The sequence below is a fragment of the Cinclus cinclus genome, chromosome 14 (genome assembly GCF_963662255.1).
Source record: "Cinclus cinclus chromosome 14, bCinCin1.1, whole genome shotgun sequence".
NCBI lineage: Eukaryota > Metazoa > Chordata > Aves > Passeriformes > Cinclidae > Cinclus > Cinclus cinclus.
In genome coordinates this window covers 337778-364351 of record NC_085059.1, presented here as the reverse complement: position 1 = coordinate 364351, position 26574 = coordinate 337778, and the positions used below count along the sequence as shown (strand labels likewise).

Sequence of the window (26574 nt, the reverse complement as noted above, 5' to 3'; positions counted from 1 at the left end):
GGCTGGAAACTACAGGTTTCTGTGAGAAACCATGAAGCTAAGTGCCTGAAAGGCCAGCGCTCACAAACCTTGTCACTTTCCCCTGCCCAACAACACGGCAGGGGACACAACAAAAAGTTACACTGTCCCATCCTGTGTCCCCAGCTCTGCCCTGGCACTGCTGTCGCCGTGTCCCCTCCTCCTGCCCACAGGGCGCAGGTACAGCTGCAGGGATGGCCTTGTCCCTTGTGTCCCCTCAAGACCCCACGGCTCCTTGGGCACCTTGGAGGGGACAGAAAACACCCTCTGGATCAGCGTCCAGTGCACGCTGCCCTTGGGTACACCCCTGTCACCAGCCCTGTCGCTGTCGGGGTGGCTGTAGGAGCGTTTCCAGCCCTGCAGCCGCTCCCAGCGCTGGCTCCCCAGGGACCCCCCGCCCCTTTTGGGGTCCCCTCCTGGGGTGGTGACGGCCACAGTGTGCCACTTGTAGGTCTTCAGTAGTGCGGGGGGGGCTCAGGGGTGTCCGGGGGGGCTCACACCTCCATGTGTGGTGGCGGGGAGTCAATTTTGGGGGGTTCAGGGGCTGCATTTGCTGGCGGCATCATGCGGGAAGTCATTTTGGGGGGACCAGGGGTTGGATTTGGGGCTGGTGGGATGGGGAGAGGAATTTTGGGCTTGGATTTGGGGTTGGTGGGACAGGGGAGGCATTTTGGGGACTGAATTTGGGAGTGATGGGGTAGGGAGAATAATTTGGGTGGGTCCAGGAGCTGCATTTGCTGGCGGCATCATGCGGGAAGTCATTTTGGGGGGACCAGGGGTTGGATTTGGGGCTGGTGGGATGGGGAGAGGAATTTTGGGCTTGGATTTGGTGTTGGTGGGACAGGGGAGGCATTTTGGGGACAGATTTGGGAGTGATGGGGTAGGGAGAATAATTTGGGTGGGTCCAGGAGCTGGATTTGAGGGTGGTGGTGGGAAGCATCCCCAGCCTGGAATCCCCACCTTGAAGGGTCCCAAATTTCCTGACCACCCAGGGGTTCCAAATTTTTGGGTTCTCCTGCCCACCCATGCCAGCCTCCCGCAGCCTCCACCCCTGCTGGGGACAGGGTGACAGGTGTCCCGCTACCCCTGTGCCCCAAGTGCAGGAGGGACTGGAGGCATTTCTGTTGCGCCCCAACCACACTTCCCTTCCCCCCTACACCTTGGGGATACCCCTGACCACCTCTTTATCACCCTGGGGTGCCCCTCAGTCAGGGGGTGCTTGGTCACACCGCAGGACCCCCTCTCTGTGCAATCCCCGAGGTGGGGGTGGTGGCAACATTTTTGGGGTCACTCCCAACCATTTCCTTTTCCCTGCATCATCCTGAGGATGCTGCACCACCCCACATCACCCCCCCCCCCAAACACTGCCCCTGCCACAGCATTCCCTGAAGGGACCTTGGGGACTGTCCCCATGTCCTCCCCTCCCCCCTGACCCCCCGTGGTACCTCCACTGCTCCACCTGTGCTTGGCCCCAGTTCCTGTCGCAACCTCCCCATGTAAACGGGCAGGAGTTTCAGTCACATCCTCACCTCCTCCTCCTTCTCCTGCGGTGGACTCACTGGTGACACCAGAAGAACACCACGGGTCACCCTTCGAGGGGACTGCAGAGTCACGGTGGCTCCTGGAGTCCCCCTGGTGTGACAGCTGAGGGGCCTGAGATCCTGCGGTGACAATCTGGGGGTTGGGTGCTTGTTTTGGAATCTCCAGGGTGGATCCCTAGGTCCTGAAGTCCCCTCCCACCACCATACTCACCCCCCCCCAGCTCATGCCTCAGTTTCCTCCTCACTCTGCAGGGACTACCCAGAGCTGATGTTCTGATACTGGGTTTATTTTGGGGTGTTTGGGGTTGGGGCAACTGGAATGGGCTGGTGGACCAGTGAGGCTGGCCAGGGCGTTGCCAGGCTGGTGATCATCTGTGCTGGGGGCTGGCCAGGCTGGGGGTCTGCAGGACCAAGGGTTGTCCAGACCAATGTCCAGCTGGGATCTACCCAGAGCATTGTCCATCCAGAGTGGGATCCCTGGCTCTGGTGTCCATCTGAACCAGTGTCCAGCTGGTATCCATGGCTCTGGTGTCCATCAGGACCAGTGTCTAACCTCTCCTGCCCCCATCCATCCCAGACTCCCTGGCGAGGGATACTCCTCACTGCAGAGTGGACAAGACCCACGGTCAGTCCCAAGATGACCCCAAACTCCCTCCCACCAGGAACTGCATTGAGCAGCGCTTTGCCATGGCCAAGATGAAGGTGCTGGTGGCACTGTGGTGGCACAAGTGGTGGCATTGATGCCATCCCAGTTCATGTCCCCATCCACGTCCCCCCATATCCATATTCCCCATGTTCCTACTCATGTCCATGTACCCTCATGTCCATGTCCCCTTACCCAGGGCTGTGTCCTTACATGTCCTCACACATCCCCACCCATGTCTTTGTCCTGCCACGTCTCCATCCATGGCCATGTACCCATCCATGTCCACGTCTCCCATTTCCCCACCCATGTCATTGTCCACCACGTGTCCTGATTCATGCCTTAGTACAATGACTTTACCCCGATTTTGGGTGTTTTTAACGACAAAGAGAAATGAAAGAAAATCTAGGCCACGAGGAGCCAGGAGGATGTGGAGCCCCCAGCCGGGTGCCTTCTCAACATAGATGAGTGGCAACACAGATCACCGGAGCTCTGCCCACTGGGGGTCACTGGGGATCATCCAGCACAGATCCTGCCATGGGGGATGGAGCTGGAGCAGCACATGAAGCTTTTCCCACACTCGGGGCACTCACAGAGCTTCTCTTAGTGGAAACTCTGTTGGTGTATGATCAAGTTAGAGTGCTGTGAGAATCTCCTCCCACACTCCCCACACCCGTAGGGCGTCTCCCCGGTGTGGATGCGCCGGTGCCTGACGAGGGTGCAGTTTTGCTTGACGCCCCTCCCACAGTCAGGGCAGCAGAAGGGCCTCTCATCCATGTGAATGCGATAGTGCTTGAGCAGATCAGAACTGCTCTGAAATCTCTTCCAGCACTTATCACACTCAAAGGGCCTCTCCCCTGTGTGGCTCCTTTGGTGGACAGTCAATTCTGAACTTATCCTGAAGCTCTTTCCGCATTCCCCACGTTCATAGGGCCGCTCCCCCGTGTGGATTCTCCAGTGGCAGATGAGGTTGGATTTCTGACTGAAGCTCTTCCCAACTTTTGAGCACTTGTGGGGCTTCTTCCCATCGTGAAGCTGCTCATGGACCACCAGCTCCAAGCTCTGGCCGCGTCTTTCCTCCTGGGATCCCCCTGATCTGCACTTGCAGCCCCTCCTCATGCGGGATCTCCAGGGCTTTTCCTCCCCGTTGGATTGCTGCACCGTGGAGCTGCTCAAAACGGCCTCTTCCACGAGGTTCTGCTGCGGGGATTTGTCCTTCCTGGTCTCCTTCCCCTGCTCCATCGGGCCAAGGTTGGGGAATGGGAAATCCTGGTTTGTGGGAAAACAAGGTCTGAGCACGCTGGGTTTGATGGTCCCTCTGCCCGAGGGCAGCTGGAGAAGCCAGGGCCCCTTGCAGCCTCGGGGAGCCCAGAGCCCGCTCAGCACCAACCTCCCGCACCCCTCCAGGCTGCCGGGGGTCCCCCGGCTCCGGGTCCAGCAAGATCCCTGCCCTGCAAAAAAACCCTCCCGGAGACCCTTCCGCCGACTGATTTGGGACGAGCTTCCCCTCCCAGCTCACCTGCGGAGTCCGAGGGGGGGTGATGCTGCCGCAGCCGAGGGAGTTGCTGCCTGAGGGGAAAACTGCGTGTTTCTGCGGCTGCTACTCTCCCTCCCGTTCTGCCCTGGGGAATTCCAAAGCAGCTGCGCCCGCGGGGCACTGGGAGCGATACTAGGAGCACTGGAAGCGATACTGAGAGCCCCAGAAAGGAATTGGCAGCGCTATCCCTGCCAGGACCGCTCTTACTGGGAACACTGGCTGCAGCCGGCGGTGGGCGGGGCCACATACAAGGGCATGGTTATGCAAATCCAGAGCGATCGCGCGCTGTAATTGGTGGGAGGGAGGACCGCGGGGTTTCCCCAGTCACGTGAGGATCGACGTCGGGGGGGGGCTGGGGATGGCGGCGGCGTCGGGTGAGAGGGGACGGGAACCGGGAATGGGGACGGGGAATGGGAACCGGGTTCGGGAACGGGAAGTGTGACTGGGAATGGGGACTTGGAAGGGGACGGGGAATGGGACCGGGAATACGGGACAGGAACCGGGAATGAGAGCGGGGATGGGAATATGGGAGCAGGTCAGGGAATGTGGGAGCAGCAAGCAGAGAGAGAATATGGGATGGGGATTAGTGTTCAGAAGTGTTCTAGTGAAACACCCCGGGGCTGTGAGCTCTGCAGCTGGGCCTGCCCTGGGCTGCTGCGGCCCAGGGCCCCAAGGCTGGAGCTGCAGCCTTGCTCCTGTGTCAAGAACAGGAGCCTCGTGCAGGCCCATGGCCCTTGCATGGCCCCACTATGAGGGAGGGCTCTGACGCACAGGGGTGCTGGCAGGATGGGCTGCTGTGGCCAGCTGGGGGCCTCTGAGCAATGCCCAAAGCCTTGTACTCTCTGCAGCTGGCCAAGGAGAGCAGCAGGGCTGAAGGGTTCATGTGGCACGGCAGCCCCAGCTGTGAAACCCTCGGCCCCCATGGGAGAGGCGGCCCTCAGGAATGGGACTGGGAATACAGGACAGCACTGGGAATGGAACTGGGAATGGGACCAGGAATGGAGACCAAGATCTGGAATGAGACCGGGAATGGGGGTGGGGACTGAGAAAGGGCACCGGGGAACAGGGACTGGAAATAAGGACAGCGACTGGCAATACAGGAATGGGACCGGGAATACAGGGCTGGGACTGGGATTGGAGACAGTGACTGGGAATGGACCCCAAATACGGGACACAAGCGGGAATGGGACCAGGGATGCAAACATGGGTATGGGACAGGGAATATGGAAAGAGCAACCAGAGAGAGAATATGGGATGTGGATTAGGAAGATTGGGAACCTGAGTACGGGAGCAGAACTAGGAATGTGAACTTTGGAACAAGACAGGGACTATAGAAATGGAAGTATGGAACTGGAGCAGAACTGGGAATATGTCAGTGGGAACAGGACAAGGAATATGGGCCTGGGAATTTGGGAAAGGCAACCAGACAGAGAATTCAGGACACTGACAGGGAATGAGACCTCGAATGGGATCCAAACTGGCATGGGAGCAGGAGTGGGGTGACTTGGGAATGGGCTGGGGGCAAGGGAGCTGGCAGCAGGGACAGGGGGATCCTGGACAAGGCACACCAGGGACCGGGATGGGGGGACATGGGGACAGTTCCAGGGCAGGGGGTCCTTGGTCAGCTGCCCCAGAAACTCTGCCAGGGTGTCCCAGTGCCGACAGAGCTGCTGGGCCTGCAGTGCCCAAAGCCCTGAGCAACCCCCAAGTCCCTCTGAGGAACCCTGAAGTCCCACGAACCCAGCATCCCCCACATCCCCTGGAAGATCCCCCCATGTCCCCTTCCACATCTTAGTTCAACATCTTTATTTCTGCCCCAGTTTTGGGTGTTTGGAAAGGACAAAGAGAAATGCAAAGAAAATACAGGTAACGGGGAGCCAGGAGGATGTGGATCCCCCAGCCAGGTGTCTCCCCAACACGGATCAGTGGCACCACAGATCACCAGGACTCTGCCCACCCAGGGTCACTGGAGATCATCCAATGCAGACCCTGCCATGGGGGATGGAGCTGGAGGAACACAGTCTTGGTTTAAAGACAGGTGTCTGCTGAGGAAGACAGGAGCCTCTCTTGAAATGGAAAATGTAAACTCTCTCTCTCTCTGTTATAACTTTGAGATTAAGGAGCTCTCAGGCAAAGATATGGGAATAGGAATATCAGATTTTTACTGGGAAAATTAAAAGTATAGTAATATTAAAAAGAAAACACTGATAGAGTTAGAATGCAACCTGACACCCTATTGGTCACAGTGTTGGTAGCAGTCTGATTACATGCAGGCTATAGTTTTACTGGAGTGACAGATGTGGTTTTGTTGAAGCAATGATTTTGGAGAAGGGTGTGTTCTTTTTGATTTTTTTTTTTTTTTAAGATTTACTGGTGATGAAGCTGGGCCTGGTCTTTCTGGTCTTTCTCTAGGAATTTAGTGGGAAAAGGTTGCTGTGATATTTCAAATTTTAGATTTTATTTAGGTAGGAAATGCTTGGCTCTTCCCCTTGGGTGGGGCATTTCAAATGGGATGATGTAATTTGATTAATCATGCAGCGAGACTTAATGGCTTATTAACAGAAAATACCTTTGTTATAAATGAGAAAGAAAGTCTCCATATTTAGCAAAATTTAAGTTGCTTTATTTGATATAGACGGAGCAAGCAGCGCTGGGGAACGTGAGGGGTCAGCGCCCACTCCACGCTCTGTCAAACATTGGTTTGCAGCTCCTTTTTATAGGATGTTTTTCCTCGTAGTAATCAATAACTGTTATTTTTTTTGTTGTCATAATTCTGCCAGGTAAGCGGTGGTGGTCAAAAAAACATCCATGGGACCGCTTGTGAAATCTCTGGACAATTTGTCAAGTAACCATCTGGTTTTGGTAGATAAAGAACAGCAGAAGTGGGAAGTCTGGTCTTAGCAGATAGGTTGCAATTGATTACACAAAGGCAGGAAATCTGATTTTGCAAAATCTTTCAGGCTGTGGGAAATCCTCATTTTGCAAACTGGTATTGAATACAATTTACTAAAAAACACAATATTCATAACAGGGGTATTTAAAGAGAATTATTTAATCATATATATTTTTCTCTATTTTTCTCTATCTAATGTCCATGCTTCATTTCAGACCTAAGTATTCTGGTTTATACAAACCCCACTACTTTTATGATTGACACGAATCTTTTATCAATTATCACACCTTCCTGGACAAAGGATGGGTCCTGAAAGGGGTAAACAAAACTACCCCACCTGGCTTTAACAGCTGGCCTATTAACAGAAGATATTTCCCCCTGCCCCCTGGAGTTATGATGGATGGGTCATGGAAGAGAGAAGGAACACTGCTCCACCTGCTTTTAACAGATGGTGATAGAATATATACTTGTGGTTAACATCTTACATTGCAACCTTAGACTGGCACAAAGCTCTTCTTGCACTCCGGGCACTTGCAGGGCTTCCCTCAGTGGTGCATCTTGGTATCTGGTGAAATGAGAGCTCTGTGAGAAGCTCTTCCCACACTTGGGGCACTCATGGGGCCTGAGACATCACAAGGGGCAGGGCTGTGATGTGCTCTGGTACCTGTGACTGAAGGCTGGTAGGGGGTCTTTTGAGATTCAATGCTTCAGACCCAGGAAGCTGCCAGCCTTCCCAGAGAGAGTCCTGCAAGGAACTGCCTTCTAGGGGATCTTCTGTCTGTTCTCCTGGCCACTGGATAAGCCTCAGGAAGGGGTAGCTGTGGCCACAAGTCATCAGCTCTGGTCAGTGATTTAATCTCAGCGATTCCAGCTCTGCTTGCAAGGCTTTCCCAGGCTGCCTCAGGGACAGAGAGACGGGAAGCGTCTTATGGCAAATTCCACAAAGATTCCTTTATTATTCAGCAGCTCTGTGAAGGGAGCCAGGAACGACTGCTCCCTAGAGAACTGAGGGAAATAACTGAGGTTTTTATGGGAGAGAGCAAGGGGGAAAGACCAATTGGTTACAAAGGATTAACATGGATACTAGGGCATGGTGGGATAAGAGAAGCTATTCAGTAGCTCACCATGACAAGAAAAGGTGTGCTAACCTAATGAGCATCCTTCTAGGAGGGTTGAGATAAGCTAATCACAGCCCACTCAAGGGAAATTCCTCTAAGGCAAAGCCATGGGCCTCCACATTTGACATCACAAGGAGCAGGGCTGTGATGTGCTCTGGAGCCTGTGACATCACAAGGGGCAGGACTGTGATGTGCTCTGGTGCCTGTGACATCACAAGGAGCAGGGCTGGCTGTGATTTGTTTGGTGCCTGTGAAATCCCAAGGGCAGTGTCACAGTGGGGGCAGCTCTCAATGTCCCCACAGGTCACTCTGTCCAGTGCAGCCGTGCCAGCGGTCACTGCGCACTCGGGGGAGGCTGGGCTGGACGGGGATCCGGGCAGAGACGCCGCCCCCGGGACTGGAGTCTCCCCCTGCCTCTGGGCCCAGCCCCTGGTGGGAGTGCCTTGGGCACAGCACGGGGCTGCTGCTGGGCCAGGGGGAGAGCCCCTGCCAGCTGCCTGGGCCCTTCTGATGCCTGTGCCACATCCCTGTGGCTCCTGTCCCTGCTGCTCCCTGCCACCTTCACTCCCTCCATCAAAGCACCACTCAACCTCTTCACAGTGACCTGTGAAAAGAAAGAGAGAAAGAAAGAATGAGAGAAAGGAAGTGTTGTCAGATGACCCTGGCTGGATGGCCGACACCCACCAAAGCTGCTCTCTCACTCCTCTCCAGATACGGACAGGAGACAGAAAACAGAATGAAGGCTTACTGGGTTGAGATAAGGACTGGGACATATCACTTAGCAAATGTCACAATGGGTGAAACAGGTCTGAAATTGGTGATATTAATTGAATTAACTGCTCTCCAAATCAGACCAGGAGAGTGAGAAGTAAGATAACTGTATCTTCTGCCCATCCCTCCCTCTTTCCCAGCTCTGCCTCCTCCCCCAGTGGGTGCAGGGAGATGGGGAATGGGGGTTCTGGTCAGTTCATCACATGTTGTTTCTCCTGCTGCTGCTCAGGGAGAGGAGCCGTTCCCCTGCTGCACCATGGGGTCCCTCCCTGAGACGCTTCTCCATGAACTTCTCCAAGGTGAGTTCATCTCAGGGACAGCAGTTCTTCATAAACTGCTGCAATGTGGGTCACGTTCCTATGGGCTCGCAAGTCCTACCAGGACCCTGCTCCAGCGTGGGCTTCTCTCTCCACGGGTTGCTGGTCCCTGCCAGGTCCCTGCTCCAGCACGGGTTTCTCATGGGGTCACAGCCTCCACTCAGGCGTCCCCCTGCTCTGGCATGGGCCCCTCCAGGCGCTGCAGGTGCACCTCTGCACTCTGTGCCCTCCATGGGCTGCAGGGGCCCAGCTGCCTCACCAGGGACTGCACCACAGAATCTCAGGGCAATCAGCTCCAGCACCTGCAGTAGCTCCTGCCCCTCCTCCTGCCCTGCCCTGGCTGTGTGCACAGTTGTTCCTCTCATGTTCTCGCCCTGCTCTTCCCTGGCCACAGTTACAACTGCACGAGAACTGCTTTTCTTCAGTCTGTTTTCCCAAAGGTGTTCCCACCATTTCTACCTGGCCCAGCCTTGGCCAGCGGCTGGTCCGTCCTGGAGCCAGCTGGCGTTGACTCTGCAGGACATGGAGGAGCAGGTGCTTCCAGCAGCCTCTCACAGAAGGTGCTTCTAGAGACCCCCCATACCAAAACCTGGCCTGGCAAACCTAGTATAAGTGTGGTAGGGTTTTTATTACCATGATTAATTCTTATTATCGCTATTAGCTCTATTATTGCTATCAATAGTACAGTTATTCTTAGTTGTGTTATAATTAGTACAGGTATTTTTAGTCTTTTTGACTATTAATCGTTGCTTTATTAGACATCAGAATAAAAGTTCTTAATTGCAAGTAGAAGGTAGGAGTTTGGCAGCTGCTCTCCCTGCCCTATTCTGTGTCATTGCTGCGTGTGAAGCGGCAGCTGCCAGGACCCCCCATTTCCCTGGTTTGGGAAATTGGATGGCATTGCTCACATGTCAGAAAGAGAGGCCTGATTCCAATTAAATGCATTGCCTGAGCTCTTGTAGTCGCAATGCTCAAAGCTTGTTTTCTAACGTTGCTGACTTGCTCAGCTTCTGTTCATATTTGCGATTTTGGACCAAAATGTTGTCAGATGTGATTTTGCAAGGTTTTCTGTAATGAGCTGTCTGTTTTGCTCTTGGATTTCTTAATGGTGGGTCAGAACGGAATGCAGCATTTTGGGTGGGAGCCCTTCAGTCTGATCTGGGACTGTCTGAGCAGCAGCTGGTTTTGCACCTGTAAGCAGAGATAGCAAAGATTGCATGAAGTGAATATTGTGCCCGGTTGCGGAAGCCGTAGCGCCTGGCGAGCGCGGGGCAGCTGCCGGGATCTTCGGGGCACGGAGGAGCCGCAGACGGACGTTGCAAGTGGCTCCTTCGGGGCAGGATTTTGTCCCGATGCGGGGGAATTGCCGCGGGCTGGGCGGGCTGGGGCCTCTGCCGAGCGCCGCCGCCTTTCCCCGGGAGCCCCCGGGCAGAGCTCTGTGCTCAGGGCCGAGGGCCAGGCACCCGCTCGGCGGCTCCGAGACGGCAGAGTTTTGGGGGTGCCGCTGTTGGGGGCAGTGCCGGGGGAGTTGCCCCGGGCTGGAGACTCAAGGGCGCCGAGGATGGCGAGCACCCAGTCCATGTGGCATGGGACAGCTGCGGACATGCCTGGGGGGCAACCTGTGTGGGGGCTGAGGAGGTTTAAGAAGTTGGAGAGGATTGGAGGAGGGGGAAGGCACCCAAAAACGTACCAGAAGCAAGAAGGTGCCTGAATTTAGGGGAAAGGATGGAAAATGGGGGAAAGGATCCAAAAGATGAGGAAGGGAAGCAAAATAAGGGGAAAGGAAACAAAATAAATGGTAAAGACTCAAAAGAGGGGGAAAGACACAAAATAGGGGATAAAGTATCCAGAATAGGGAGAAAGTATCCAAAATAAGGGGGGAAGACCCAAAATCCAAGGAGAAAAGATTTCATGGGGTGTCATAACTGTCATGGCGTGTCCCTACGTGTGCTGGGGTGGGTGCAGACACTCAGCACCAGGAGCAGCCACGGAAACATCCTGAGGGACACAGGGAGACTCTGCAGGACATGGGCTGGGGACCTTGGAGGATCAGGCCCCACCAGGGGTGGAGGACAGGAACATAGGAGGAGACATGGGGGCACATGGAAGGGGACAGGGACACACAGAGGTAATGGCCACAGTGGAGGATGAGGACAAATGGAGGGGAAGGGACACAGTGCCACCAGGACACACAGCAGGGGACAACATTGCCACACCTGTGGGGACACTGCCACTAGGACACCACTGGTGACACCCTGCATGGGACACTGCTGGTGGCACTGACATTTGCGCTGTCCTCAGAGGTGGTTGGGCTCCCCTGAGGGTGGTGGCCCTGGTACACTGTGGTGGCTGTCACTTGCTTCCACACCCCTTGTCACCAACTGAACAAGCCCTGACAACAACTTGTCGACAACCCTCCCGCCCTGGTGGATGGTGACATTCAGCTGGGATACTGCAGCAGTGATGGTGGGAATGTGGTGGCAGGAACTGCATTAGGCAGTGCTTTGCCATGGCTGAGATGAAGGTGCTGGTGGCATTGATGCTGTCCCAGTTCGTGTCCCCACCCATGTCCATGTACCTTCATGTCCCCAGCTAGGTCTGTGTCCCCATCCATGTCTATGTCTCCATGAAAGGCTGTGTCCCCTCACGTCCCCATCCATGACCTCACCCATGTCCTTGTCCGCCACATGACCCCATCCATGCCTTACTTCAACATTTTATTTTAACCCCATGTTGAGGGTTAGTTCTTTCTATTTTTTTTTTTCCCTCTGTGGAATTTTCCCCATTGTCATGCTAAGATACCTGTTGACTGGGCCCTGGTGACAAGGGGGAGGGGACGGGAGGGAAGAAGCAAGCCCCGCGAGATTCAAACAGCCAGAAGAGGAAGAGGAAGGCTGGGCCTCGGCCCATTTCCCCCGCGGAGTTCGGACAAGAAGGACGATCGCCGTCTGTGTCCCATCCCAGCGTCGGGAAACCACCATCGGACCCTGCCCGGCTGTCTTCTCGCTGTGAACTACCACCATCCAGCACTCTACTGAGCACCGGGACCGACACCGTGAGCGGAGAGCTCTCTCTCCATCTCTCTCTCCCCCTGGGACAGCTCTGCCATCACCCCCAGCCCTCCTGCAGCTCTGCGGGAGCCGCCCGCCCCCAGCACCGGGAACTGCAGCTCAGGGAAAAGGTGCCTGCAGCCAAAAAACACTGGGACTGAGTTACTGTTCTGTTTGTGGGTAATTTCATAGCTGTTGTTGTTCTTGTTTGTCTTGTTAAATATACTAGTAAAGAACTGTTATTCCTACCCCCATATCTTTGCCTGAGAGCTCTCTTAATTCCGAAATTATAATAATCGGAAGAATCATATTTTCTTTCAGTCCAAGGGGAAGCTTCTGCTTTCCTTGGCAAACACCTGTCCTTCAAACCAGGACACCCCAGTTACAGGGCTTTCAAAGGAATGAACAGAAACCTTTTTGTTTCAAGGCCAAAACAAAAGAATTTATGTGTCCCTGCTGGCAAAGCATCCACATGCTTGGCTGGGTGGGAAGAACCCTTTTTGAAGGGGTTTCCACCCCACCATCTCCAAAATTGTGGGGTTTGCCCCAATATGTTCCCATTTGGCTGTGGAAGATGCCCATGAGCCAGAAAGGATTAAAATGATGGATTTCTATTGGAGAAGACCTCCAAGGCCATTCAGTGTTGCTTGATGCCACCAGAAGATGCAAAGAGTGAGATTTTTCTCGGGTCAGAAGTCGACAAACGTGCTCTTCACAATGGATTTCTGATGTTGATCTGTGGATATGTCCAGGTGCTCAAGGGAAGCCAGGAGGATGAAGAGCCGCCCAGCCAGGTGTCTTCCTAACATGGATCACCGGGGCTCTGCCCACCAGGGGTCACTCGGCATCATCCAGCACAGATCCTGCCATGGAGAATGGAGCTGGAGCAGCACATGAAGCTCTTCCTGCACTTGATTTGCAGGGCTTCCCTTAGTGGTGCCTCCATTGGTGTTTGGTCAGGTGAGAGCTCTGTGAAAAGCTCTTCCCACACTCAGAACACTCATAGGGCCTCTCCCCAGTGTGGATGCGCCGGTGGGTGACGAGGTTGGAGTTGTGCCTGAAGCCCTTCCTGTAGTCGGGGCAGCAGAAGGGCCTCTCCTCTATGTGAATGCGCTGGTGCAGGAGGAGACTGGAGCTGGTCAGAAACCTCTTGCTGCATTTATCACACTCATAGGGCTGTTCCCCTGTGTGGATCCTTTGGTGGACAATCAGTTCAGAGCTTGTCCTGAAGCACTTCCCACACTGCCCACACTCATAGGGCATCTCCCCAGTGTGGATGCGCCTGTGGGAGACAAGGCGGGAGTTGTATTTGAAGCCCTTCCCACAGTCAGGGCAGCGGAAGGGCCTCTCTTCTGTGTGAATCCGCTGATGCATGACGAGATTGGAGCTGGTCTGAAACCTCTTCCTGCGTATGTCACATTCATAGGGCCTCTCCCCAGTGTGGATCATCTGGTGGCGGATCAGTTTGAATCTCGTACTGAAGCTCTTTCCACACTCCCCACATTCATAGGGCCGTTCCCCCATGTGGATTCTCCAGTGTCAGATCAGGGAGGATCTCTTGCTGAAGCTCTTCCCACAATTTGAACACTTGTGGGGCTTATCCGCATCATGAAGATGCTCATGGAACCCCAGCTCTGAGCTCTGGCTGCAGCTCTGTCCGGTTCTTTGGCCCTGGTTCTCCTCCTCGGATACCCAAGAACTGTGTTTGCAGCCCATCCTCATGTGGGATCTTCCGGGCTTTTCCTCCTCGCTGGTTTCCTGTGCAATGGAGCTGCTCCAAACAGCCTCTTCCACAAGGTTTTGCTGCAGGGATTTGTCCTCCCTGGTCTCCATCCTCAGCTCCTTGTCTAGAGGGGGAAGGACAAGGAGAAGATGGGATTTGCCTCTGTTCCAGAGGGAGGGGGAAGGAGATCCCCCCAGCACGTCCCTGGCAGGACGGCGTCGGCAGCGGGGCTGTCCTGCAGCCGGGGGCCGTGCTGGGCTGGGAGATGGAGCAGGACAGAGGGGGAAGGGGGCAGGGACTTCCTCCTCACCTGCCTGGGGCTCCGGGGGCATGTTCTTCTTCCTCACGGCCTCATCCTCCATCGGGCCAAGGTTTAGGAATGGGAAATCCATTTTTGGGGGAAAAGAAGGGTTGAGCGCGTTGGGTTTATGTTCCTGCGGGCCAAGTTCAGCTGGACAAGCCAGTGCCCCTTTCAGCCTCAGAGAGCCTGGGGCCGCTTATCACCAACCTCCCACACCCCTCCAGGCTGCCGGGGGTCCCCCGGCTCCGGGATCGCCCCTCTGCGCTCTCCCCGCTCCGGGGTTCCCGTATTCCCCCACGGCTCTCCCGGATATCCCCAGAACCGATCTCGCCCCCTCTCCGCCAGAACGAGCGATCGCAATGTGGGACCCGCCAAGATCCCTCCCGGGGCATTTCCGGCTGAGCTTCGGGGTCCTGCAAGATCCAAACATCTCCTGCCCCACAAAGAAACCTCCAGGAGACCTCCCCACGATGGATTTGGGGCGAGCTCCCCCTCCCAGCTCACCTGCGGCTTCCGGGGGGAGGGGTGATGCCGGGGAAGTCGGGGAAGCTGCGGCCTAGAGCGGGCGAGCGAGTGAGCCGCTCGGTTCTGCTGCTGCTCTTCCTTCCACTACTCTTCTTCCTTCCGCTCCTCCTCCCCCAGCCCGGCCCGGCCCGGTGCCGACGCGCAAAAGCAGCCGCGCTCCGCCCTGGGGGATTGCAAAGCGGTTGCGCCCCGCGCGGCACTGGGAAGTGATACTGGGAGCACTGGTAACGATCCTGACAGCACCTAGAAGCAACTGGGAGCGCTCTCCCTGCCAGTACCGCTCTTACTGGGAGCACTGGGAGGGAACTGGGAGCAAACTGCGCCTAGACCCGGCTACAGCCGGTGGTGGGCGGTGTCGGAGCAGAGGGCGTGGTTATGCAAATCTAGGAGCGATCGCGCGCTGTGATTGGTGTGCGGAAGCAGCGCGGGGTTCTCCCTGGTCACGTGAGGGCGGGAGCGGTGGGCAGAGCGATGGCGGCGGCGTGCGGTGAGAGGGAACGGGAATGGGAGCGGGAGCGGGAACGGGAGTGGGAACGGGGACTGGAATGGGGACTGGAATGGGGACAGGGACCGAGAATGGAAACAGGGAATGGGGACAGGGACCGGGAATACAGGACCGGGAATGGGGACAGGGACTGGGATAGGGACAGCCCCGTGTCATGCCCTGGGGACCGAGGAGGGGACAGGGACAGGGGAGGAGCCAGGGACTGGGCTGTCGCACCGTGACCTTGCTGAACTGGGAGCTCGCGTGTCTCATTTTCGGGGCTCCTGCCCCCCACCTCCCCCCCCCCCCCCCCCCCCCCCCCCCGGGGGTTCCTCTCGTCGTGTTCTGGGGGGGAAGCAGTCAGCACCCACAGTACCCCTCCAGTAGCTCCCAGTATCCCCAGTAACCTCAGTGCTGCCAGACCAGTATGGGGGCTTAAGATAGATCCTGGTTTGGTGTCCAGTTCCAGTGCCCAGCCCCAGACCCGGTGTCCATTGGTCTAGTCCCAGTCCCCACCACGTTTCCAGCTGCTGTGTCATGATGCCAGGCATTGTCCCAGGTGGCTTCCAGCCCCAGTGCCAGTCCCAGTTCCCAGGGCCATGATGCCAAGATTGGGCTTGGTGTAGGGCCCTGGGCATGACTGGGGCACAGCGTGAAGGGTTTCATGGGACATGGGACTAAAGACATGAAACATGGGACATGGGGCATATAGGACATGACACAGGGTGCAGGGTGTGGTATAGGACACAGGACATGACCTTGAGCATGGCACAGGACACGGAACAGGACACAGGGACAGGGGACATGATTTTGGAGCATGGTACCTGCCCCAGCCCGTGATGCATGAGTTCCTGTGCCCACATGTGCCCCACACGTCACCTGCCACCCCCCCTGCGGCACCACCATGTTCTCACCGGTGTCCCTCCTGCCTGCTGGGTACAGTTTGGTGGCCTCGGATGTGGCCTTCCCAGTGTGGGTCCTGCTCTGCCACAAGCCCTGGGGACATCATCCCTGCCCAGTGGCACCAGGTGTCTATCCATCGGCGATAACTGGGACAAGTCCCACACGGTGGCATCAGGTGGCACCTGTGCCACTGGCAGCAGAGATGTCTACAAGGGGGTAACTGAAGGGACAGAACAGGGTGCAGGTGCTCACAGTGTCCCTGTCATCCACAGGGGGTGGTGATCAGGGGTGTCAGGATGAGGTGGTCATAGAGGTGCCACCAGGGGTGTGGTGATACCAAGGCACACATGGCCATGGAAGTGCCGCCGCAGGTGCTGGAATGCCCGTGGAGATGCCACCACGAGCACGGCAGTGCCAGGGGACACATTAGTCTATGGTGTGGCAATGCTGGTGGGCATGGCAGTGACAGGCCAGGCGTGGGGCCAGGCTGGGGTGGCTCCGTGCCCACCCCATGGGTGGCCCTGCTGGTTGCAAGCCGTTTTGGTTGGTGTCTGTGCCAGTGCCTGGCCCGGTGCTACCGTTAATGCCAGCCCTGGCACAGGGACATGCACAGGTGTGGGAGTGACAAGGGGGACTGGGCACCCCGAGGGCTGTGCCAGGCCAGCACCTCCCACCCCATGCCTTTGTCCTCAAGAAGGTGGCACACGGACACCGAAAGGGGTTAGAAGAGTTGGGGGGACAGTGGTCATCTGGGGACATGAAGGACCTCAGCCTATGGAGGTGATTTGGGACACTGGTGTGATTTGAGGACGCTGAGGTGCCCCAGTGCTATCCCCAGCACTGTTTCCCTGTCCCCACAGTACCTGGCTGTCCTCAACAAGACCCTGGGCCACTACCCCTATGCTGGCACTGCAGGTGTCACCAGAGATGGCACCAGGCACAGCACTTCTTCCGCACAGGGGACATTGACCCTGGTAATGACACCTTCGACATTGCCTCCAGCGTCATCACTGGTGGGGACACTTGGGGTTTGGGTTTTAGAGTTAGGGTTGGGATTTGAGATTTGGGATACTCTAAAGGCATTTGGGATGGTCCCAAGAGGTTTAGGAGTAGGGTTTTGGTTTGGGGTTTGGGGTTTGGGTTTGAGGTGCAAGGTTTGGGATGGTCCTGGAGTATATGTGATTCAGGATTTGGGAAGTCCCAGGGTTTCTGGGCTCTCAGCATTCCCTGACCCCAGTCCCAAGCCCACAGAGTGCCTGGGGGTGTACCCTGGAGACCCCCAGCTGCTGGTGCTGGATTGCACTGACAGCAATTTCACCCTCCAATTCCACAGGTAAATCCCACAAGTCCCACCCAGGGAAGTTTCCCATCCCTAAAATCCAAGTGTTGGATTTGCGACCCCTTTTTCCGAATTCCTGTGTGGGATTATGGGATGAAATTTTCCCTTTCCCAGGGTAATTTTTGGGGATTTTGTGGCCAAGTTTTCCCTTTCCTGATGTTTTCTGGGGGATTTTGGTGCAGAATTTTTCCTTTTCTAGAATGTTTTTTTTTTTGTTGTTATTTTGGGAACTCCTGAGGTTTTTGGGGATTTCAGGTGGAATTTTCCATTAGCATTGGATTTTTTGAGATTTTGGGGTGGAAATTTTCCTTTTTTTTTTTTTAGGATTTTGGGGTGGAATTTTAATTTCTGGGGGATTTTTGGGGTCAAATTTTTCCTTTTCCAGGTTTTTTTTTGAACTTGGGGAACTCACAGGGTTTTTTGGGGATTTATGGGCAGATTTGTTCTCTTTTTTGGGGATTTTTTGCGGCGGAGTTTTCCCTTTTGCATTGGTTTCTTTGGGATTTTGAGGTGGATTTTTTCCTATTTTATTTTTTAGTGATTTTGAGGCCTCTTGTAGTGTTTTTTGTCCCCTCAGGCTGATCAGTGTCATCATGGAGTTCCAGCTCAAGGCCATCAACATCCAAACGCTACTAAAACAGAAAATCCCCGACTGCTACACCTTCAGTGATATTGTGAGTGTCCGCAAGTGTCCCAGTGTCCCCTGAGTGTCCTTCTGGTATCTTCTCATGTCCCTTTTGTGTGCCTTATGTCTCTCCTGGTGTCTCACTCATGTCCTTCTGTCCCACATCTATCCATCTGTCCCCTGGCTGTTCCCCAGTACCTCTGCGGACCCTGGGGAGCAGCCAGTGAGTGCTATGACAGTGATGGTGATGGTGACAGTGACAGTGCTAAGGACAGTGACAGTGACAATAACAGTGACAAATGGCAGTGGCACTGACAGTGATGGTGACAATGACAGTGAAATGCCAATGACAGTGCAACCCAGTGTCCCCACATCACGTTTGACAACTCTGTCCATAGCAGGTGAGTGCAGATCCACCTGGACACCCATCCAGGAGTGCCACCACCCCTTGCTGCCCAGCAAAAGGGACAGTGGGGTACAGTGGATGATGGGAGACAGGGGGACACAGTGACAGGGTAACAGGTGCCATGTCCCCCTCGTGCTCCGGACACCGGCAGGACTGGACGCATTTCTGTTGCGCCCCAACCACACTTCCCCATAAAACCTGCTCCCCTCACACCTTGGGCACACCCCTGACCCCCCCCCCCCCCCTTTGTCACCCTGGGGTGCCCCTCAGTCAGGGGGGTCTTGGTCGTGCTGCAGGACCCTCTCTCTGTGCAATCCCCGAGGTGGCACCTGCGCTTTTTGTCACCGCCATCTGCCAATTTGTTACCAGCACCCCAAAAAAGGGGGCGGCCCACATGTTACAGGAGGAGGTGGTGAAAACATTTCTGGGGTCACTCCCAGCCATTTCCATCTCCCCACATCCCCCTGAAGATGCTGCTCCACCCTGCACCCCCTCCCCCCCCGCCCCCACCACAGCATCCCCTGAGGGGACCTTGGGGACTGTCCCCATGTCCCCCCCCAGTCCCCATGGTACCTCCGCTGCTCCACCTGTGCTTGGCCCCCGTTCGTGTGGCGACCTCCCCATGTGAACGGGCAGGAGTTTCAGTCACATCCTCACCTCCTTCTCGTCTTCCTCCTGCTGAGGAGGTGATGTTGCTTCTGCTGGGGACTCGCCAGTGACACCAGAGGGACACCACAGGTCACCCCTCGAGGGGCCTGGGGTCGCAGTGGCTCCTGGAGTCGCCCCAGTGTGACAGCTGGGGGGCCTGAGATGCTGCAGTGACAATTTGGGGGGTGGGTGCTCGTTTTGGGGTCTCCAGGGTGAGTCTCAAAGTCTCCTCCCATCACCTCATCCCGTGCCTCAGTTTCCCCCTCACTCTGCAGGGAGCATCCAGAATTGATGTTCTGGAATTGGGTTTGTTTTGGGGGGTTTTGGGGTTGGGGCTACTGGGATGGGCTGGTGGGCCAGTTAGGTGATACACACCCAAGGTGTGTATCAAGGCTGGTGGTTATCTGGGCTCGGAGCTGCCTAGGCTGGGGGGCTGCAGGGCCAAGAGCTATCCAGACAAGTGTCAAGCTGGGATCCATGACTCAGGTGTCCATCAAGTGTCCACCAGTGTCCAATCTCTCCTGCCCCCATCCATCCCAGACTCCCTGGCCAGGGCTGCTTCTCACTGCAGAGTGGACAAGCCCCTGGTCAGTCCCAAGATGACCCCAAACCCCCTCCCACCAACCTCACCAGGCCACCCACCCTGAGCTCTGGTGCCATCGGCATCCCCTGGCAGCCGGTCCAGCTCTGAATCTCTTGGAAGAGGAAATCCACAGTCCCAGGCCGGGGACTCAAGGGTATCCAGGATGGTGAGCACTGAGTCCATGTGGCATAGGGGGACAGTTGGGGACACAGCTGGGGAGATGTCTGTGGGGAAGGGAGTTGGGGTGTAGGGGAGTGAGGGGCGCCTAAAAGGTGCGGAGGGGGTTGGAAGGGAGGGATGCACCCAAAAATGTGCCAAAGTGAAGGCGAGGGTGCATAAAATTGGGGTAAAGGATGGAAAGAATCCAAACAAGCACAGAAAAGACTCAAAATAGGGGGCACTGAACCCAAAAAAGGGGAAAAGGACTGAAAATGGAGGGGAGAAGGACCTAAAATCAGAGGACAAGGATGTCATGGGGTGTTACAGTGTTTTCCTACCTGTGCCAGGGTGAGTGCAGATGCTCCGTGCCAGAAGCAGCCATGGGGACATCCTGAGGGACATGGGCACACATTGAGGGACACAGGGACACTACAGGATGGGTCCCCTCAGACAGCCCAGGACCTCATGGTTTTTGGCCCCACTGGGGGCAGGGGACACATGGAAGGCGAGAGGAAGATATGGTAGGGAATTTGGACATACAGAGGGGAAAGGACATGATGCCACCAGGACAGATAGCAGGGGGACAATGTCACCAGGACACCCCTGGTGACATGTAGCATGGGGCCACATGACACTGTGGGTGGCACTGACCCTTGTGCTGTACCTTGGGCCATTGGGGTCCTCTGAGCGTGGAGTCCCTAGGACGCCCTGGTGACTGTCACTCACCTCCGGGCCACTTGTCAACAGCCGAACAAGTTCCACCTCCTGCCCTGCTGGGTGATGACATCTGGCTGGTGCACTGTGGTGGTGATAGTGGGGATGTGGTGGCAGTACCTGCATTGGACAGCACTTCGCAATGTCCCCATCCATGTTCCTCACATCCTCATCCATCTCCCCCCATGGCCCCACCCATGTCTTAGTTCCTTGTCGTTATTTTTAACCCCAGTTACAGGGCTTTCAAAGGAATGAACAGAAACCTTTTTGTTTCAAGGCCAAAACAAAAGAATTTATGTGTCCCTGCTGGCAAAGCATCCACATGCTTGGCTGGGTGGGAAGAACCCTTTTTGAAGGGGTTTCCACCCCACCATCTCCAAAATTGTGGGGTTTGCCCCAGTATGTTCCCATTTGGCTGTGGAAGATGCCCATGAGCCAGAAAGGATTAAAATGATGGATTTCTATTGGAGAAGACCTCCAAGGCCATTCAGTGTTGCTTGATACCACCAGAAGATGCAAAGAGTGAGATTTTTCTCGGGTCAGAAGTCGACAAACGTGCTCTTCACAATGGATTTCTGATGTTGATCTGTGGATATGTCCAGGTGCCCATGGGGAGCCAGGAGGATGTGGAGCCACCCAGCCAGGTGTATTTCTAACATAGATCACGGGCACCATGGACCAGCAATGCTCTGCCCACTGGGGGCCACAGGAACATCCAGCACAGATCCTGCCACGGGGGATGGAGCTGGAGCAGCACATGAAGCTCTTCCTGCACTTGATTTGCAGGGCTTCCCTTAGTGGTGCCTTCATTGGTGTAGGGTAAAGTGAGAGCTTCTGGAACAGGACTTCACACATTTGGGACACTCGTAGGGCCTCGTCCTAGTATATATGCGCTGGTGGGTGACGACAGTGGAGTTTTGGTTGAAGCCATTCCCATTGTTGGGTCAGTGGAAGGGCCTCTCCTCTGAATCTGCTGATGCCTGAGGAGACTGGAGCTAGTCTTAAATGTCTTCCTGCATTCCTCACAATCGGCACGCCTCTGCTTTGTGTGGCTCATCTGGTGGGCAGTCAGGTCAGAGCTTGTCTTGAAGCCCTTCCCACACTCCCCACACTCATAGGGCTGTTCCCTCATGTGGATTCTCCAGTGTTGGATCAGGTAGGATCACTTGCTGAAGCTCTTCCCACATTCTGAGCACTTGTGGGGCTTCTCCCCATCATGAAGCTGCTCATGGACTCTCAGCTCTAAGCTCCAGCAGCATCTCTGGCCACCTCCCTGGCCTGGAGTGGGTCTTTCTGCTTTGGATCACCGTGATCTGCATTTGTAACCCCTCATGAGGGATCTCTGGGGCTTTTCCTCCTCCTTGGATTCCTGCACCATGGAGCTGGTTTAAAATGCCTTTTCCATAAGGTTCAGCTGTGGGGATTTGTCCTCCCTGGTCTCCATCCTCAGCTCCTTGTCTGGGGGAGGAAGGACAAGGAGAGGATGGGATTTGCCTCTGTTCCAGAGGGAGGGGGAAGGAGATCCCCCCAGCATGTCCCCGGCAGGACGGTGTCGGCAGCGGGGTTGTCCTGCAGCCGGGGGCCGTGCTGGGCTGGGAGATGGAGCAGGACAGAGGGGGAAGGGGGCAGGGACTTCCCCCTCACCTGCATAGGGCTTCTGGGCCATCTTCCTCACGGCCTCCTCCTCCATCTGACCATGATTTGGGAATGGGAAATCCTGGTTTTGGGGAAAAACAAGGGCTGAGCACATTGGTTTTGATGTTCCTGCGGGCCAAGGGTAGCTGGAGATGTCATCACCCCTTTCAACCTCAGAGAGCCTGGGGCTGCTCATCACCAACCTCTTGCACTCCTCCAGGCTGCCGGGGGTTCCCTGGCTCTGGGAATGCCCCTCTGCGCTCTCCCCTCTCCGGGGCTCCCGCATTCCCCCACGGCTCTCCTGGGGATCCCCAAACCCCATACTGGCCCTCTGCCCACCAGTACTGGGTGATCACCACGTGGGACCTGCCAAGATCCCTCCCGGGGCATTTCCGGCTGAGCTTCGGGGTCCTTCAAGATCCAAACGTACCCTGGCCCCTCAAAAAGAAAACCTTCCAGAGACGCCCCCGCTGGTTTTGGGGCGAGGTTCCCCTTCCTGCTCACCTGTGGGTTCCGGGGGGGCAGGGCGATGCTGCCAGAGTTGGGGGAACTGCAGCCTGAGCGGGCGGGCGGGGGAGCCGAGTGGTTCTGCTGCTGCTCTTTCTCTTGCAGCTCCTCTTCCTCATGTTCCTGACTTTCCCCTTCTTGTTCTTCCCGCTCCTCTTTCCTTCCTCCCCCTCCTCCGCTCCCAGCCCGGCCCAGGTCGGTGCCGACACTGAAAAGCAGCCGTGCTCTGCCCTGGGGGGTTCCAAAGTGGCCGTGCCCTGCACAGTGCTGGAACCAATACTGGGAGCACTCGAAGCGATCCTGAGAGAACCCGGAAGGAATTGGGAGCGCTTTCCGTGCTAGGACCGCTCTTACTGGGAGCACTGGGAGGGAACTGGGAATAAACAGCGCCCGGACGCCGCTTCAGCCGGCGGTGGGCGGGGTCAGGACCGAAAGCGTGGTTATGCAAATCCAGGAGCGATCGCGCGCTGTGATTGGTGGGCGGAAGCAGCGCGGGGTTCTCCCTGGTCACGTGTGGGCCGCGGGGGGGCCGGAGCGATGGCGGCGGGGCCTGGTGAGAGGGAACAGGGAATGGGGACAGGGAATGGGAACGGGAACCAGGAACAGAAACAAGAATACAGGACTGGGACGGGGAATACAGGACACGAACTGGGAATGGAAATGTGGGAACAGGACAGGGAATACAGATACAGCAACTGGAGAGAGAATATGGGATAGGGATTAGAAAGATGGGACCGGGATTAGAAATAGGGCTGGGAATGGAAATACGGAAATGGGACAGGAAATATGGAAATGGAAATGCGGGACCAGCATGAGGACTGGGAATATGAGAACGGGAACAGGACAGGGAATATGGGACCGGGATTATGAGAATGACAACCAGACAGAGAATACGGGACAGGGAATGAGACCAAGAGTGGGATCCAGACTGGGATGGGAGCAGGGTGGGACCAGGAGGGAGGTAACATGAGAATGAGCAGGGGGCAAGGAGAATGACAGCGAGGAGAGGGGGATCCAGGACAGGAGAAACCCAAAACTGGTACAGGGGATATGTGGACAGTTCCTGGGCAGGGGATCCTTGATCAACTGCCCCAGAACCTCTGCCAGAGTTTCCCAAAGCAATTAGAACTGCTCAGCCTAGAATATCCAAGACCCTGAGCGACCCCCAAATCCCTCCCAGGAACCCTCAACCCTCTTGAACACAGCACCCCCCACATCCCCTGGAAGATCCCCCCCCATGTTGCCATCGTTGTCTTAGCTCAACATCTTCACCCTGGGTTTGGGTATTTTGAAAGAACAATGAGAAATGCAAAGAAAATTAAGGCAGGAGGATGTGGAGCCCTCAGCCAGGTGTCTCCCCCACATGCGTTGTAGAGGAGACAAATCCCTCTGCAGATATACAAGGGACTGCAAGGTCCCTTGTTCCCATGAGGCCTTGCAGTGTCACAGGGGTCTCCTTGGTGATGCAGTGTCACAATGGACCCTTGGTTCTGTGGGGACTCACAATGGCAGAATGGTCTCCTTGGTTCCACGAGGCCCTGCAGAGCCCCTTGATTCAACGTGGCCTCAAAGTGTCATCATGGTCTCCAGAATTCCATGAGGCCCTGCTGTGTCACAGTGGATCTTTGGTTCCATGGGGTCCGCACTGTTCCATGAATCCTTAGTTCCATGGGGCCCTGCAGTGTCACCATGGACTCCTTAATTCAATGGTGTCACACAGTGACACAATCACCCCTTAGCACAACAAGACCCCAGAGTGTCACAATGGTTCCTTGCTTCCATGAGGCCTTGTAGCGTCACAATGGACTCCTTGGTTCCATGGGGCCACAAAGTGTCACAGTGGCCCCTTGGTTCAGTGAGGCCTGTCATGGCATAAGATTTTAGCCTTTATATTTTTGAAATCCTGTTATGCATCAATGCATAACTCTAAACTCCATAGAAAGTATTAGTTAACTATCTTCACATTTTGGTCAGACAAAAAGATTCCTCTGAAACTCAAGGACACCCTACAGCCTCAGGTTCCAAATACAATAAACAAAAGTGAATTGGGAGGGGGGAGCAAACTGAGGGAATATGACTTCATTAGCGGAAGCTGTAATTGGAGGATTAACCCCTTATATGCAAACAGACCAAACTTATATCTGTCTGAAAAAGTCATGACCACCATCCACCTTGGGTGTAGCCTCTGGGAAGCTTTTCACTGTCCAAGGTGTATCTATTGAAGGCCTTTAATAAGCACCGACTTTATTCCCTTAACCTTGTCTAGCCTGTGTTCTAGGTAGCCACTCCAAGACATCACCTGCAGTGCCACAATAGTCTCTGTGATTCGTTAAGGCCTGCAGTGTCAAAACAGACCATTGATTCCATGACACCCAAAGTGTCACAATGGCCCCTTGGTTCCACTGAGTCCAACAGTGTCACTAGGGTCCTGTTTGCTCCACAAGGCTCTGAAGTGCCACCATGGCCCTTTGGTTTCACAAGGCCTCAATGTGTAAAAATGGCCTCGATGGTTTCATGAGGTCCTGCTCTGTCACAATGCACCTTTGTTTCCATGGTGCCCCATAGTGTTACAATGGTATCCTGGGTTCCACGGTGTCAGAATGAACCCTTCATCCTGTGCAGACCCACAGTGTTCACTGCCGTGCCCTTGATTCCATGAGGCCCTGCCAAGCTGTAACAGTCCCTTGTTCCAGTGGGTCCCAGAGTGTCAGAATAGTCTCCAATGTTCCATGAGGCCCCGCAATGTCACTGTGCTCCCCTTGGTTCCACAGGCTGCACAGTGTAGCAATGGACTCTTGGTTCCATGAGGTTCCTCAGTCACAATGCTCTTGGATCCCCAGTGTCAGTGTCAGTGTCAGTGTCAGTGTCAGCGTTAAGGAGAGAGAGTTCAAAGTGCACCTCATGATTTTTGGTTTTAATCAAGTGAATATTTTTTTTAATTTTTCAATTCAGAGAAGAGGTGACCGAAGCATTCCCCAGGTGATCTTGATGATGAATGTCACCTTAGAAGGTCTGGGCACAGAGAAGAATGATCCCTTTCAGGGTTGACCCTATTTGGACAACCTGCTTCTCACCTCCAACCTCACCATGTCAGACATTGCCCACCTGGGACTGACATCCTAAAACATAAAAAAAATCCCTGCATGTTTATTATTATAATTATATATTAATAAAATAATAAAATTGCAAAGATGTTTTTCTTTTAATAATAAAAATAATATTTTTATTACCTAATTTTTCATTTATGTGTTAAAAAATCAATACGGTTTTAGCAATCATAAAAATTCTTGGTGATTGGTTCTAAGTAACACAATTCCCTTCATTAATTAATTGAAAACTACTGGCTATTGCTTTCTCCTTCTGTATGATAAGTAGACTTTTTTCAGTCCTTCTCTAATCCTTGTTATCATTTTCTCAGACAGGGTAAAAGGGGCCACTCTGGAGTCAAGGGAGACATTTCTGGGGTACATTTGGGGCAGTCTTGGGTCTACACAGGGAATTTAGAACTTGAGGGTATGTAGGACACTTCAATGGGCCGGGTGGGCACTGGGCAGGGCACTGAGGGATTCTGACGGACACCTCGGAGGCTGGGAGAGCTCTTGGGGGTCCAGGGCGAAAACTTGGAGGTCAGGGAGGGGAATGTGGAGCGCTTCGGGGTCCGGGCGGGCACCTGGGGGGCTAGAACGGGGCTCTCTGGGGCGCGGGGGATGATGGGAATTGTAGGCACGGGCATAATACGATTGAATACAGCCGCGGAGCATCACAGGAGGGCGCATCCGCATTGTCTCTTTGTGGGTCGCGGTGCCTGATGGGAGATGTAGTCACGGCTGGAATAGCACTCTAACGGGACTGCGGAGCATGATGGGAGCTGTAGTCCCGGAAGTGGCTCGGACGAAGCATTTGGGGTCCGGGAAAGCACCTGGGGGACACTTTTGAGTCCGAGCCGTGACTTGAGGTCCCCAGGGCAGAACGCATGTGGTTCTGGAGCACTTGGGGGAAGCTTGGGGGGCTCTAACCAGGCTTTTTGGGCACCGAACTTTGCAGGTGTTTTTGGTGCCGAACTGTATTATGAGGGGCTGTGAGGCTGTGGCGGATGAGACACTGTTCCCTGTGTCCCCAGTTGGTCCCACTATA

General features: G+C 55.1%; 2 protein-coding genes across 2 annotated transcripts; both read right to left on the bottom strand.

Annotated features, from left to right (window-relative positions):
* Positions 1–2805: 2805 nt before the first annotated feature.
* On the bottom strand, positions 2806–13617 carry LOC134049758 (zinc finger protein 271-like). Its single transcript, XM_062502425.1, is given in 2 exon segments — positions 2806–3255; positions 12849–13617. Coding segments are annotated over 2 exon segments (1212 nt in total). The 5' UTR covers positions 13611–13617.
* Positions 13618–18839: 5222 nt separating this feature from the next.
* Positions 18840–25538, bottom strand: LOC134049757 (uncharacterized). The gene is made up of 7 exons (XM_062502424.1): positions 25515–25538; positions 22887–22990; positions 22438–22840; positions 20311–20383; positions 19923–19975; positions 19485–19649; positions 18840–19007 (listed from the first exon to the last, which is right to left on the bottom strand). Exons 1-7 carry the CDS (start codon positions 25536–25538, stop codon positions 18840–18842), a joined length of 990 nt encoding a protein of 329 aa, XP_062358408.1.
* Between the last annotated feature and the right edge of the window lie 1036 nt (positions 25539–26574).